The 15,329-nt window shown below is 39.2% G+C and overlaps 1 protein-coding gene across 2 annotated transcripts; it reads left to right on the forward strand.

Annotated features, from left to right (window-relative positions):
- Positions 1–1,164: 1,164 nt before the first annotated feature.
- Positions 1,165–9,384, forward strand: zbtb25 (zinc finger and BTB domain containing 25). Of its 2 annotated transcripts, none has more exons than XM_002938797.5 (3): positions 1,165–1,551; positions 3,437–3,614; positions 4,753–9,384. In XM_002938797.5, exons 2-3 carry the CDS (start codon positions 3,442–3,444, stop codon positions 5,888–5,890), a joined length of 1,311 nt encoding a protein of 436 aa, XP_002938843.2. In that variant the 5' UTR covers positions 1,165–1,551; positions 3,437–3,441; the 3' UTR covers positions 5,891–9,384. The 2 variants fall into 2 exon arrangements, with proteins under 2 accessions (XP_002938843.2, XP_031747399.1); XM_031891539.1 differs by lacking the exon at positions 1,165–1,551 and adding an exon at positions 1,602–1,749.
- Positions 9,385–15,329: the final 5,945 nt, after the last annotated feature.

The raw sequence follows: 15,329 nt of genomic DNA on the forward strand, positions 1-15,329 counted from the left end.
AGTCACTGAGTATTTTCATGACCATATAAAGGTCATGAAACTCTGAGGTGAGGGGAAAACACGTTTTTTTACAAAATGCTATGTTAATAGAATTCCTGCAGCAGAATCTGCATTGAAATCCATTTTTGTAAAGAGCAAACAGATTTTTTTTTTTTATATAATTTTAAAATTAGACCTTGGGCTAGACATACTCTTTATTTCCCAGGTGCCTTCATCCATGTGACTTGTGCTCTGATAAATTCCATACTTCTGCTGAGCTGCAAGTTGGGGTGATATCACCCTTATTATAATACACACATTTGACAGACTGTTAAATATTGGGTATTGGAAAATAAGTTGTATCCAGGCCTGAATGGGTTAACATGTTTCAAATGTGCAAACTGACTTGCCACTATATACCTCTATACATACACTATCCCTCACATATACCATTGTTCCCTAAGTCTGGAATGTGGTTGATCGGAAACATATGGTCTTAAGGGTAATACAGTGGGGGAGGGTTTTCCAGCAGGGATATACTGTATATCAACAACAAAAGGCTGGTCTCACAGATATACAGACACACAAACCCTTACACACTCACACAAGCTCTCACTTACACACATTTACTCTAACACACATGCATACATTTTGACTATTTTATATGAATACATACATACTTTGTATTGTATCGGGAAGCTGTCAATATTGTTTGTGACTGGCTTAATTACTGGTAATTTGTATGTAACTTTTGTAACTCTTTTCCACACATTAAATATACTTTAAATATCACCTTGGCGAGTGGCGTTTGTTGACCATAGTACTTACACAAATATATTAGAGAAAGGATAATTATAACACAGACATGCAACAGAAAATGACTTAAGTGCCATGTTTAAGGGCAGTGGGAGCCAATCAGAAGCATATATTCCTGGTGCCTACGCAGAAGAACATGACACATTGTATTCTCTGTATTAGCTGTAAGTGTGTATAGCTTGGCCAGCAGCTGCATCAATTTCTTGCATATGGTGGACTGGGCTGTTTGAGGCAGCAAAACACTTTCTTTCCAGTTGTATAAATATATATCAACTGCATTCATTTTAGGGATTCTGATAGAAACCATTAACTATGCGGGACAACTTGGCTTCTCCAAACAATAAAATCCAGAAAATGTCTGACAAGCTGCACCTTACACGGAACTCTGGGCAGCGCCCCATCCATTAGTCTCCATTGTCCCAGCTTACGTAAGTCTCCACCCCAGCACGCCCATGTACCTATGGCCCGTCAATACTTTTCCAACCCTTAAAGTAACTTTGGCACCCCTTTGCTGGAGGTGAGTAGGTACGACTTGTCACTAATTTGAGATACAGCTGGAAACAGCTTGCACAGCCAAAAGTTGAAATACTAAATGTTATCGTAACCTATAGATACCGCAAGAGCCACAGTATACTCTCAGTTAGCCATAAGGAACGGTCACATGACTGCCCCCTTGATGGTACCATCGCGAGATTGTACGAGAGCCGGTGGCCACAAGCAGTTCTACAAGTACTGGGAGAAAGCTTGCTGTGCACGGTGAGCGAACGCGGGGAATCATGGGGGAGCGGGCTATGGTGGGAGGAGCTTAGGGAGTCGTTGGTCCCCGCCTACTCCTCGGTTTCATTATGAATGGTTGTGCTGTTGTGAGTTTTCTTAGTGGCGGCTTATTGAGCCGGCCCTGGCCGCAGTGCGGAAATGGCATTCCCACTATTCTGCACTTTCAATGGATTATAGGTCTGAGCTGGCGCTGCGCATATTGCGCATTTAATAAAATGAAAAGGGAGCGCAGCTACAAGATTGCTGGAAATACTTGGGCAGCATGTAGAGAAGACGCCGCCGTAACAGTGTCATTTAGCTGGTGGAATTAATGTGCCGTCTAACATTCTGACTTTTTTCAATAAAGTCGTCTTATACCAAGTTCTTGATTTAAAATATAAATTGAAAAATGTGGCTTAATTCAAGTGTTAAAATATTTTCCTTGCAAATTCTTATTGTTTCAGTCTTTCTGCTTTTTAATGATGGGACTTTTTTTTAAGTCAAAATCATATCATGTGACTGCTATTTTAGAAGGTGCATTTATAAACACTGGACAAATTTGTGCCAGGGCGTTAACCCAAGACTGCCAATCAGATGTTTGTTTTCAACCTGCAGCTGGCTAAAACGATAAACCATGATTGCTTGATGGATTACTACCCATGTGCTAATTTTGCCATGTTTATAAATGAGCCCCACATAGATATTTTACTAGTTATCAGAAATGTACAACCTGCAGACGCACAGTTTTGTACTTCAGATCTCTATTTCTTAAACCGTGAAGAATATGATCAGAAATCCCCTGAGGAGTAACCTTATAGGTGTATTATGTAGTGGTTCCAGCCTATGAAAAACTGCATTTGTGTTATATGTAATGAGAGAAATTCTTTTTATTTTACTCTGTATAAAAAGACCCCAGCCTGCCCCCCTTGATCTGCAGAACTGTAAAAACACCTATAATCTCTCTCACATGCTGTGGCAGAGTGCATTTCTGAGAAAAGCTGGAAGGAGATAAATTACAATTGAGACAGTCATTACTGGTAGCCTTGAGCACATAGGGGAATTTCTACCTGATCACTAAGGGCTAAACTGCACTAGCATATTTGATCAGATTTTGTGGGTCAGATTTAACCTGATCCAGCATGCAACAGCACAAGATTTTGTAGGATTCTAAAAAATCTGATCTCTCTAGAGTTTAATGTAATATCTGGTCAGATAAAGTTTTTTCTTTTGTTCATGTGTCTACATGTGTGTCATGGTCAATGTATTTCGAAGAGTAAAAAACAGTCTTTCCGATGCCATCAGTTTTTATCTTTTCAGATGCAGATGCATCATGCAGCGTTCCCTTCTGATTATAATTTGACTTGCACAACTTTATCCAACTTGTCAGATGCGTTCTGTTGATCCAACACTATCCAACAAAAGCGCTTGAAGAATTTAACCCTTATACTTATCAATAAATATTATATTATTTTTAGTTACAAATAAAAACTTTTCTTATTTTGATGCCAAGGTCCCTTATAAGTTATATGAGCACATCCTGAAACAACAAAGTTTTATAGAAAAATTATATTTTATATAGTTTACTTGAGGCCATGCCTTATTTATAATGCTTTTGAACATGCAGTGAATGCAATATTCACAAAAGCTTTGTATTACTGGGCGACAAAATTGTATGTGATGAAGGGCTTCCAAGAATTTGGGTGTTCATATTGTATTATATTTGTATTATGTCAACGGCTCCTCTGCTGTTCATAATGACCCTCTTTCTTTTAAATATTACTGCCTATTCCACATATTCTCATGCCCATGCATAAATACATTATAACTCCCATAAACGGTTCAAATATATGTACTGACCATACTTTTTTTATTGTTCTTTTTAAAGAAATTATGGATTCTTCTTGCCACAGTCAAGTCCTTCTCCAGCAGCTGAATATGCAGCGTGAGTTTGGATTTCTTTGTGACTGCACAGTTGCAATTGGAGATGTATATTTTAAAGCACACAGAGCAGTTCTTGCAGCATTTTCAAACTACTTCAAGATGATCTTCATTCACCAGTCCAGGTTTGTTATGACCTAAATATCATGACAGCTTATTCATTACGAGCAGAAAAACAACATTTGTTCAAATAAAATGCACTTTGGACTTGCCACATCCAGGGAGAGGCTTCTATAATGGAAAGGGTATTATTTAGTCACCTTGTACAGCCTTTATATTAGGGCCCATTACTAACCTTGGGTGTTTTCCTGTCTAGTTTACTGGAACAAATACACGGCACCATAAAATCTAAACTTAATATGCAAAACAAATCCTCAAATTACTTGCAGATAAGGATGGAGTGCAGTGTACAGGCCAATTTGTGATTTGTTATAGGAGCAGGCCTTATGTATGAAAGCTTTGTGTTTTTCATCATCCATGCCTCCCAATGTTATTGTGCAAGGATCCATTTGTGTATATGCAATAGGCTTCTTCTTTTTGGGAGATTTCTAGTGCAGGTACAGGAATAGCAATAGATAAGGGTCAGCCAAACTGAAAAGCAACTGAGTGGAGACATAAGGACTGCCAACACTTTAGCTACAGTATTTTGAGTCAGTTTTATGGAAATTGTGGAGCAGCCCTGTGTACATCTCCAAATTTATCTGCACAGGTTATAGGTCCAGTCAAATATAGGGTCCCAAAAATATTTTAGTAAGCTTAGCACTCCCTTGTCCAATATTCAATATAATTCACCTTCAAAATAAGATTAGAAAAGATTGAAACAAGGTCATTACTATAACCTTTTATATACAGGGCTATTGGTTATGTATCCAGGAATTGGTTCAGCCTGACCAATACATATCTGAAATCATGTGAGCATAGAAAAATTTAAAAATTACAGTTGATGTTGGATTATGCAGATCTTTGATATCTTGATCAAATCTGAATATGCAAATTATGGCCCAGATTTGGTTTGGCATTCAGATGAATCTTTTGTAAAGGGTTACAGCCGAATGATTTGGTTCAACAAAAGCTGCCAGTCATTAACATGAAGTTCACATAAGTTAGTTAACATTACATACAGGTTTTCCATTTCATATTTTGTAGATTTTTAACGTTTTGCATTTAGACTTGTAGCATCTTACCATTAATTTATCATCACTTGTTTCAAACTGCATATAAGCTCTTGTACATATTTGCTATTTTCTGATTTTCTTTTTACAGTGAGTGTATAAAGATCCAACCAACAGATATTCAGCCTGACATATTCAGTTACCTTTTGCATGTCATGTACACTGGAAGATGCCCAAAACAGTCAGTTGATCATATTCGTTTAGATGAGGGAATAAGATTTCTCCACGCAAACCTTCTGGCACTTTCTGCCAATGAGCAAACCAAAATGTTTTCAGCTGATACTATACAGTCTTCTAATTTATATGGGATCCAGATCTCAACAGCTCAAAAAACACAGAAGGAAGCTATTACTTTGAGAGAAATTCCCACAAACACCATCAGGTCTGCCCCAGAAGAAGAACATCCCCAGTTACAGCTGTCACTTGCCATTGGACTTGAAGGTGTTAGTCAGGAACAGCAAAGCTCACATTTCCCTGCACAGGTTGATACTAGTGTGAAGTCATTAGAAGAGTTTCAGAAAACAACAGTGTCCATTAAGGAGGAAAAGTGTGATTCTGAAGCTTCAAGATCACCTCAGCAACCATTCCCACCCTTAGAAGGTGAAGAATCTACCTTCGCAAAAACTGCTAATAAAACCCATTCTTGTCATTACTGTGGTGAAACGTTTGAATCTCGGGTTATTTTAAGAGATCACCTGCATATACATGTTTCTGAATCCCTCCCATTTGGTGTCCCTGCATCTATTCTAGAGAGTGATGACTTGGGGGAAGTCCGTCCCATACTAGAAAACATAGAGAATACAGAAAGTTACAGGCTTGGTAACATCCTTGTAAACAAAAGTGAAGAGTCATCTCAAAACTCAAGCCACCAAGAGCAATTGCAACTCAACCAACTGTCTTTTCTGTCAAAAGAAGCAGATCCCATTGAATTAAACTGCAACTTTTCATTGTTACGAAAAAGAAAACTCAGTTGCACACTGTGTGGACACAGATTTCTACGCAGAAGTCAGCTTCTAGAACACCTGTATGCACACAAAATGAAACCACATAAATATGGCAGGTACCAAAGAATTGGGAATCAAATAGATCAGACGTTGCAGACATACAGTGACACTCTTACTGAAAACACACAAAGTCATCTGGAGGCATCACAGGATTACCCAGAGTTTCTCGAGGAACTTGAATCCAGTGTCCCAAAAGGACAAGCAGAAGCTGTTTTGGTAGATTAATGTTTTTATAGACAATTGTGGATGAGTGCATTTATTTATTGTATGTTTGGTTTTAGTACTTCTTTCTTCTAGTCATGTTCAGTGACTGTCACATTATCAGAAATTTCATTTTCATTAGATTCAATTAGAGTCTATATGTATATTAATTATAAATGTACAGCTACCTGTATGCAGTGTATATGAGTCCACAGCATGGAACAAAGTATTTGAGCAGCAGACTGGTTTACCAGAACATTGTGCAGGTAAATATATGCAAACCAATCTCCTTGAATCGTACATATATGATTGTGTACAAATTTGTCACTACTTTGAATTATTATATCTGTAAAAAACATATGTATGTTTAAGCATTTTGTTGCTCTTTTGTTTAGTACGTACGTGTTGATATGCTTTGAGTTAATAAATCAATAAACAGGAGGTTAAAAATTGGGATAATTGCTAAAAAAACACTTAATAAATGATAAAGGAATGGTTTTCCAAGTAAACTGTATTCTAAAAACTTTTAAGCCCATAACAGAAAACAACTATATATATAGCTAAACCTTTGTTTTCCTTGATAAAAAAAAATGATTTGCTATTTATGAAGATAAAGAGGATGCAAACCCTTTACAAAAATACCAAAAGTAAAAATCTATGTGCAGTTGTTGCTATTTGCCAGTGATTTATATAGACGTGCTAGGGTGGAGGAGACTTTCTGTTAGGTGCGGTTCCTGCAATGGTAGGAGTTAATCTTACCTGCACCTCTCCCCCAATCAGCAACAGGAGAAACCTTTTTATAGACCCTACCTTGCTTTGCTTCTTGCCTGAGCAAAAAGGTGTTCAAAGTTGGAGTTAAGCATTTGTGCTTTAGTTAGAAAATACTGTTGTGAAATCTGCCTGTCTGACCTTGCTAATTCCTAATCCTCTGGTATCGCATTGTTGTTGATTCCTGTGTATGATTTTGGCTTGTTTCCTGACCATCCGCTTAGTCTCATCCCTTGGTGCTGCATGTCAATGATTTCTGTGTATGAACCAGCTAGGCCTCCCAAACTACTCTGTTGTGTGTCCTAATTGACGCTTTCCCCCCAGACTTCCCTAACATCTGAGCAGGTTACTGCCTTTCTGAGTTACTGCTTCCATCTGTGCATGCACAGTTGTTCTCTAGCCTGTAGCAGGTCCTGTAGTACTCATAACAAGGGGTGTGTTCAGTGTAAGCACCCTGCAGCCTGTTCTTGGTTGACCACTGGGTTCTATAACACACTTAATGTTATTCCCTAAAACTTCCCTTCATAGTCCTGCACAGCCAGAGGATCTCCAGGCAAGTTCAACTGCCTATGTAGGAAGGCTTCTGACTAGAGGTTAGACTTATTTTTCAACAAAATGGGACATGTATTAGTCATAATTGTTTTTGTGGAGGTTGTAGAAAGATGGTGATAGACTGGGCTCTTGGGACACCCTTCCCAGAGATTTTCGAACTTGTTACCCAATATTTCCATGGCTCCTAATTGCCAGTTTTTTTGTTATTTTATTTTTTTTTACTCATGATTTTAGTACTGTGTTACTATTTGAGGTATAGATTCATAATTGTATATATCTAAAAAAAATGTTTTTGCTCAGTTTAGTTTTCTTATTATTTCTACTCTCATAAGTAAAGTTAACATAGCTTTGCCTTAAATATATAGAGACATTTGACATATAGTGCAGCTGATCCAACTGTACCTTGTGGCTGAGGAGATACTAAAGAAATTTGGCAGAAGCAATTGTGTTAATACCAGGAACTATTCTTCCCCTTTTTCAGGAACAAACCAGCTTCTCCCTTAAAATATCCTGCTTTTGTTTTGGGGCATGTTTACATCAACTCCGCCAATAAACCTAAACAGTTTGTTTCATTTCTGTGTTTTCAGGGGGAAGGTTGGCACCAAAATTAGCTGACTTATTATGGTGTTCAAGGTTCATTCATCTGCTTCACACGAGTGAATGTCACTAGTCACAGTTGGAAATGGTGTAAACGCTGTTTCTCTTTGTTGTTGGGGTAACTGTGAGCTCCCTATGTTCACTGTCTACTTAGCTAAGACAAGCACTGCACAGTTCAGCATTAAAACCCTTTAATACTTTGTCTTGCTTACTAGTAAACACCAAGAATCTGAAAACTTTACTTAAAGGGACAGTATAACCCCTTTATAACATTAGCTGAACAATGGTTGTACTGGGCATACTTTTGCCTATTGTTTTAATATATGGTTTCTGTTATATCTGGCACTAAACAAGAATATGAAGCCAGTTTCACTTTAGTACTCGCTGTCACTTCTGGTCCCAAAGAACTTTAGAAAAGCTTAATAAACTAATTTTCAGTCCACTGAGAAGCCCCTGATAATGAGCTCCTCAAAGACAGGGAGCTCTGAACAAATGGCCCTGTTTATAAAGGAAGTGGGAGGTGATTGCATTGAACTTTCAAAGTAGAATGGCAAAACATTAGGAAGATAACCTATTTAATGTGTTAATTTTTAGCAAAGGTGTTTTTAGGTGTATACTGTCCTTTTAATGTCAGTCTGTAGCTATTTTAGTGAGATAGCTATATCAGATATAGCCAGGTTGGACAACTTAATTAAAGCAAGAAGGGTACACACAAATTCTACTGGATTAATGCAGGTGATATTACCTTTAGTTGCAGAGTAAAGTTGTGTGGTGTGCTGTAGCCTCCCTTGCACTCTAACCCTCTAGCATTATAATAAGTGAGGTAAACCCCCCCTCTTATTTCTGTTGACTTTGTAGGCACTTCTTGGTTTCTTTGTGTTTTGGAGTACTAGCTGGAAAGGTTAAATTCACTATAATAACTATATAGGAAGAAGACCCCACTCGGACCGTAGGGTCGGCTTCCTGTATAGTGATAGAAATCCCCCTTCCCAGCCACTCTCCTACTTGCAGCAGGGAAGCGGGGAATGCAGACGTGCAGGGGACGCTGGTGGGGGGCTGGAGTGGGCAGTTGAGAAGTTCTGGGTACTGATTGCTGTGTAAGGTGGGGGGGTCCCAACGCCATCAAAATTAATGGTTAAATTGTTGAGTTGGCAGTAACCCTGTGAAAGGAAAGAAGCTAGATTGCAGATTTGTTGGTCCTTTGAATTGAGGAAAGAGATGAAATGTCTCAGTCCAGAAGCATTTCCATTTATCATAAGCATGGAGGCTCTGTGGCAGGATTCCAACACACCAGAGATTCTGTTAGTATGGTATTTGTCTCATACACACATTTGCATTTTCCAGCATGCTCTACAGCTGGGCATTCATTCAGGTTCCAGCTAAGCAGTGAAATTGGCTCAGATCTAGCTATATTATTGTACATCTTCCTGTGTTAGTAGCAACATGGATTCAGACCTGATATAACTGCACATCCCATTTCCTTCAGTTGTTCCTGATCTTTTTGCATTCAATGTGATGTTTTATATGCACTGTCATAGTGTTCACTTGAATGTATGTTTAAAATTTAGCACATATTGTAATTAATACAAGAGTTAACTATGCTTGTGTCTGTGTTTCATCATCTCTTTGTACTTATTTCTGTGTTGTCACACACACAGGGGACTTTGTGTCCCTGTACTTTATTAAACTCTCATCACAGGGTACAATATGTAACGTCTTCCACATTTTTGTAAGATAAACAGGTTGTTAATGATTATGGTCATGAATATAGTAGACATTTGGAGCTTACTGAAAGTTACTCTGTAAGAAATATTTTAGTGTAGTCACCTACTTTTTTGACCTAGAATCTGTCAGTATAGAGATAAATAGACTAAATATTTCTGCTAAACTCAGTTATACATAGATGTTGCATGCATTCATCTTACCTGTTTATGTCTATGCTAATTACATAATACATAATTAAGTGTAAATTATATGTTTGTAATAATTACTGTCTTTTTTCTAGTAAATTAAAAAGGTTAAATATTGCCAAAAAAGCTTTAAATTTAACCTGATCATGTTCAACGGTATGTTCCATAGTGGTTGAATAATGGCTTGCATGTAACAGTAAAAGGAGAACTAAACCCTAAAAATGAATATGGCTAGAAATGCCATATTTTATATACTAAACTGACTGGAGTGGCTTAAAGTTTTAGCATCACTATAGTAGTAATGATATAGGTCTTTACAGTTGTCACAGTAGTTTCCTTTCTTGGGTTCTGTTAGAACTGTCTGGGAGAGTGCACATAATCAGTAGGCTCTGGGCAGCTGTTGGGAAGCTAAGCTTAGGGGTTGTTGCAAATTATCAAGCAGAAAATATAAGCTGATTCTACAGGGTTAATTATTCAGTTCTGATGCAGTTGCCCTGGTTTCAGATCTGTTATTTAATGTGAATCTATTTATATTCTATATTCTGTCCCTAAGCTCAGTAAGTGACAGCAGCACAGAGCATGTGCAGGGAATCAACAGAAAAGAAGATGGGGGGCTACTGGGGGATCTTTGGGGGCACAGATCTCCACTGCCAATAGCTCAGGTTGCTTTGGGCTGGTGAAAATGATTGGTCTTCACAAGACTTTCTTACAACTTTATAAATATGCCCCTTAAAGCCACCCATGGCGCTTCCTACTGATATCAGAGTGAAACAGCTTACATAGTAGTAGTAGTGGGTGTTATGATCATCTCTACAATGATCAAAATCTTCTGTTTGCCATAGTTCTAAATACCCCAAATCCCTGCAGTTATGTAACAATGGATTTCAGATGAAAACTTTGATCCTGTTGGTCTGATTTCTGTGCATATGGATAAAGCATAAAGCAGAATAGCCTTGTTTCTTTGTGAGGGAGAAAATAATTGTATTTTAATTTCCCAATGTTAGTGAAAAAAACACTATTGTGTTGTAGTTATAACTTATCCTAGAATTACTGTTGATACTGAAGTTTGACAGAAATATCTTTTTTATGGTATTTCATTTCTTTCAGACTGTACCCATTATCTTAAGGGTAGCAGGTGAATAAGATGCCCATATACTGGGAAATACTCTTCAATTTCTGACTGATTGGCCTGTGGCCCAATCAACAGATACTATAGACAATGTGACTACATTTCTGTTTCTGTTCTTTTTATTTGGACAAAGGGCTGTGGCTCCCTTTCACTTACTGATTTGCCATCATAGCTATTCGATGAACCAACCCAAGATCAGCTAGCTTTACAATTAGAAGGTGCAATGGGAGCTCTGTACTTACCACTATTCAGAGAATATTTTACCTCCTTACTGCAGAAAGAAGGTGGTTTGACATACAGTTATGGATGTGTCACTGTATACATCCTTCTCAACAGATAAACCTTTAAAGAAACAAGAGTGGATGGGTGCATGGAACCAGCCATCAAAAGCACCAAATAATCTCAAGTTCATGTTAAGGTGCCCATACACTATAAGATCCGCTCGCTTGGCGATGTCGCCAAGCGAGCAGATCTTCACCCGATATCCCCACCTACGGGTGGGCGATATCGGGTAGCAAGAAACTTAAAAAAAAAATAATCCGATCGTTTGGCCCTGGGGCCAAACGATCGGATTACATTTGTGGTTATGGGGCAGTCGGTTTGGGGACCGCATCAACGAGCCGATGCGGCCCCCGATCTGACTGGATTTTCTAACCTGGCCGATCGAGATCTGGCCAATTTCAGGCCAGATATTGGTCGGCCAGGCGGCTCTGTTCTGCCCATACAGGGGCCGATTAGCTGCCGAATCGGTCCAAGGGACCGATATCGGAAGCTATAGTCGGCCCGTGTATGGGGACCTTAAGTCTGCTCAGAGAGAATAGAAAGGGGCCGTGAGAACGGAACTAGCATGACAGAATCTTTGAGGCCATGCCCTTATTCAAGATAGCATTGATCTTTGGCCTGGAAGCATTTGAACACTTTACTTAGCCAGTTTTCTCTCTGCATTCCTGTAGGGCAGCAGTAGGGAACCTATGGCTCGGGAGACGGATGTGGCTCTTTTGATTGCTGCATCTGGCTCGCTGCCAAATCTTTAATAAAAAAATTAACGGGGGTGTGGCCTGCACTCGGCGGATAGAAGATGAGTTCTAAGCCTAAGAATATGTCTTCTATCTGCCGAGCGTAGGCCACGCCCTCCTCTGCATTGCATCTGTCATCCTTGACACCCACTCTACCTTGCCCCTGCGCTCGGCTGATAGAAGACGTGTTCTAAGCCTTAGAAAACGTCTTCTATCCGCCGAGTGCAGGACACGCCCTCCTCCGCATCACATCCGGCATCCTTGGGACCCACCCTACCTTGCCCCTGCGCTCGGCGGATAGAAGATGTGTTCTAATCCTTAGAACACGTCTTCTATCTGCCGAGCGCAGGCCATGCCCTCCTCTGCATCGCATCCGCAAACGGCATCCTTGGGACCCACTCTACCTTGCCCCGCAGCATCCATGGCCAAACATATTGTATTGTTCTCACAGAATTACATTTTAAAATATGTGGTGTTTATGGCTCTCTCAGCCAAAAAGTTTCCCGACCCCTGTTGTAGGGTAATGCTTTAAAAACTATTAGTGTAAGGGATCCCTTATCTGGAAACCCATTATACAGAAAATTCTGAATTACAGGAAGCCCATCTCCCTTAGGGGCACATTTACTAATCCACGAATGGGAAAATTTCGGATTGGAAACAAACATTTTGCGGCTTTTTCGTATTTTTTGCGATTTTTCCGTCGCCGCTACAACTTTTTCGTAAATTGTTGCAACTTTTTCATAGCCGTTACGATTTGCTCGTATATTGTATTTTTTTGTATTGAGTGCTCGTAAACGGCGGGCAAAACTTTCAGACTTTGCATGATTTTGGAAGCCTCCCATAGGACTCAATGGCACTCTGCAGCTCCAACCTGGCCCAAGGAAAGTCTCCCATAGGGCTCAATGGCACTCTGCAGCTCCAACCTGGCCCAAGGAAAGTCTCCCATAGGGCTCAATGGCACTCTGCAGCTCCAACCTGGCCCAAGGAAAGTCTCCCATAGGACTCAATGGCACTCTGCAGCTCCAACCTGGCCCAAGGAAAGTCTCCCATAGGGCTCAATGGCACTCTGCAGCTCCAACCTGGCCCAAGGAAAGTCTCCCATAGGGCTCAATGGCACTCTGCAGCTCCAACCTGGCCCAAGAAAAGTCACGATACTGAAGCTTGAATGAATCCGAAACTTTCGTACTTGGCGCGAAGGCTATGAAAAAGTCGCGACAATTCGCGCAAGTCGTAACGCTACGAAAAAGTCGTAACGGCTATGAAAAAGTCGCAACAGTTTACGAAAAAAGCGCAAAATACCGATCATTGGGACACTTTTCGGACATTTGTGGATTAGTAAATGTGCCCCTTAGACTACATTATAAGCAAATAATTATAATTTTTAGAAATGATCTTTTTCTCTGTGACAATACAAAGTACCTTGTACTTGATGGTAACTAAGCTGCTTAAATCTATATTGGAGGCAAAACAATCCAATTGGGTTTATTTAATGTTAAAATGATTTTTAGCAGACTTAAGGTATGGAGATATAAATTACAGAAAGACCCCTTATCCAGAAAACCCCAGGTCCTGAGCATTCTGGATAATATAATCTATACCTATACTAAATTTACAACTAAAAGTGTGTTCTTCAGTGGAGTAAGGAGTATATCTAAAACAGTATTTCTCTTTTTATACCATGTATATTGAATGATGCATTTTTTGCTGTTTGAAGCGTTGTCATTGTAAATTATATATTTTCTCTCAGTTGGACAGTTTTAGGATTAGTTCTTGCTTTTCTTTAAACATATTAATTAGAACACTCGTTCATTTACTTTAATTGAATATGCTGAAAGACTTGTTACTGCCTGGAAAATTAGGAATATGAGAATTTCTTATTACACTGGGCATAAAACTTGAAAAAATCACTATAGCTTATTGCTGTCCACCTTCTTTCATGTAGTGCGCCAGTTAGTTGGCACGGTGCATTTGTGGATCATTATATCAAAATGATGATGTGATAAACAGATTATTAAGTGCTTTATTTATTGTATTCAAGAAATGCTATTTTAATTTTATGTTTTTAGGGCTGCCCTAATTTTGAGCAAGTAACTTTTAAAAAACACCCTGGCAGTCTCTTTGCAATGTGCCATCAGAGTGCTCATCTTCATCCTACTTCATCCTACTGACATAGGATCTAATTTAACCAAAATATAACCAGTCTCTAAAGAAAGGTTTTGTAATCACTGAAGTATATAAATAAATTGGGGGCCCAAAGATCCCACCAAAAGGGATTAAACTTAATTGTCTAAAAAGATATAAATAAAAAGGTGTGTACCATTTATTAATTAATGTATTTATTATTTTCTTGATACATTTTAAATGTTAGACACTATGGATGCTCCCCTTTCTATTTATAATATAGTATAATCACTGCCAAACAATGTAGAGCGCAGTGCACCGCCTGTTGGGCTAGTTTATATTGTATTTTACAAGGTCAGAGCCTTAAACAAAGAATGAAGCCTTTTTGTGATAATCAAGACTTTTGCAGCTTGCAAGCAGGCCTCATGTCACTGACTGTTTGCAAGTTGAGCAATTTGTAAACTTACTCATGGTGCTTCTCTGAGCACTTTTGCACTTTACATTAATTTCTGTTTTTAGCATTTTTTCTGATATATTTGCAGTTTTAGGCTGCTAATCCTAGGCTTTTGACTCAAAAGAGGCAGCAGCTCTACATGAAACGTGCATAGACATTTAGGGTTGCTGACACTCTGACCCAGTAAACACTTAAAATGTACATTATAAAAGTGCCCAGAGAACCAATCTGAATAAGTTTTCATCAATTCTTTATTAATCCCATTTAAATTGCATGTCTGATATGTAGCCTCCAGTTCAAACAGAAAACAAAGTTTCTCAGGAGAGTAAGGGCTCTGGCACACGGGGAGATTAGTCGCCCGCGACAAATCTCCCCTGTCACAGGCGACTAATCTCCTCAAATTGCCATCCCACCAGCGAAAATGTAAGTCGCTGGTGGGATGGCACACGATGCGCAGGCGATTTTGGCATTTTTTGCTGAAAATGCCTCACGAGGCAACTTCGCCGAAATCGCCTGCACAGCGTGTGCCATCCCACCGGCGACTTACATTTTCGCCGGTGGAATGGCAGTTTGAGGAGATTAGTCGCCTGTGACAGGGGAGATTTGTCGCGGGCGACTAATCTCCCCGTGTGCCAGAGCCCTAATGGTCACAATTTGAGTGACTGTCAACATAGGTTAATTGCCATTGCACAGCAATCAACTCAACTGTTCTTAAAGGAGAAGGAAAGGCATTTTGGCATTTTATTGCCAATAGATTAGTCACAATAGTGCAAACTAGAATGCTATATTTATTCTGCAGAAAACTTTACCATACCTGAGTAAACAGCCCTAAAATATCCCTCTGTTTGTTTAAGATAGCAGCTGCCACTTTAGCTTGGTCAGGTAAGGTTTGTTTTTCTAATTGTACCCTTGTATG

This window comes from Xenopus tropicalis, chromosome 8 (genome assembly GCF_000004195.4).
Source record: "Xenopus tropicalis strain Nigerian chromosome 8, UCB_Xtro_10.0, whole genome shotgun sequence".
Lineage (NCBI taxonomy): Eukaryota > Metazoa > Chordata > Amphibia > Anura > Pipidae > Xenopus > Xenopus tropicalis.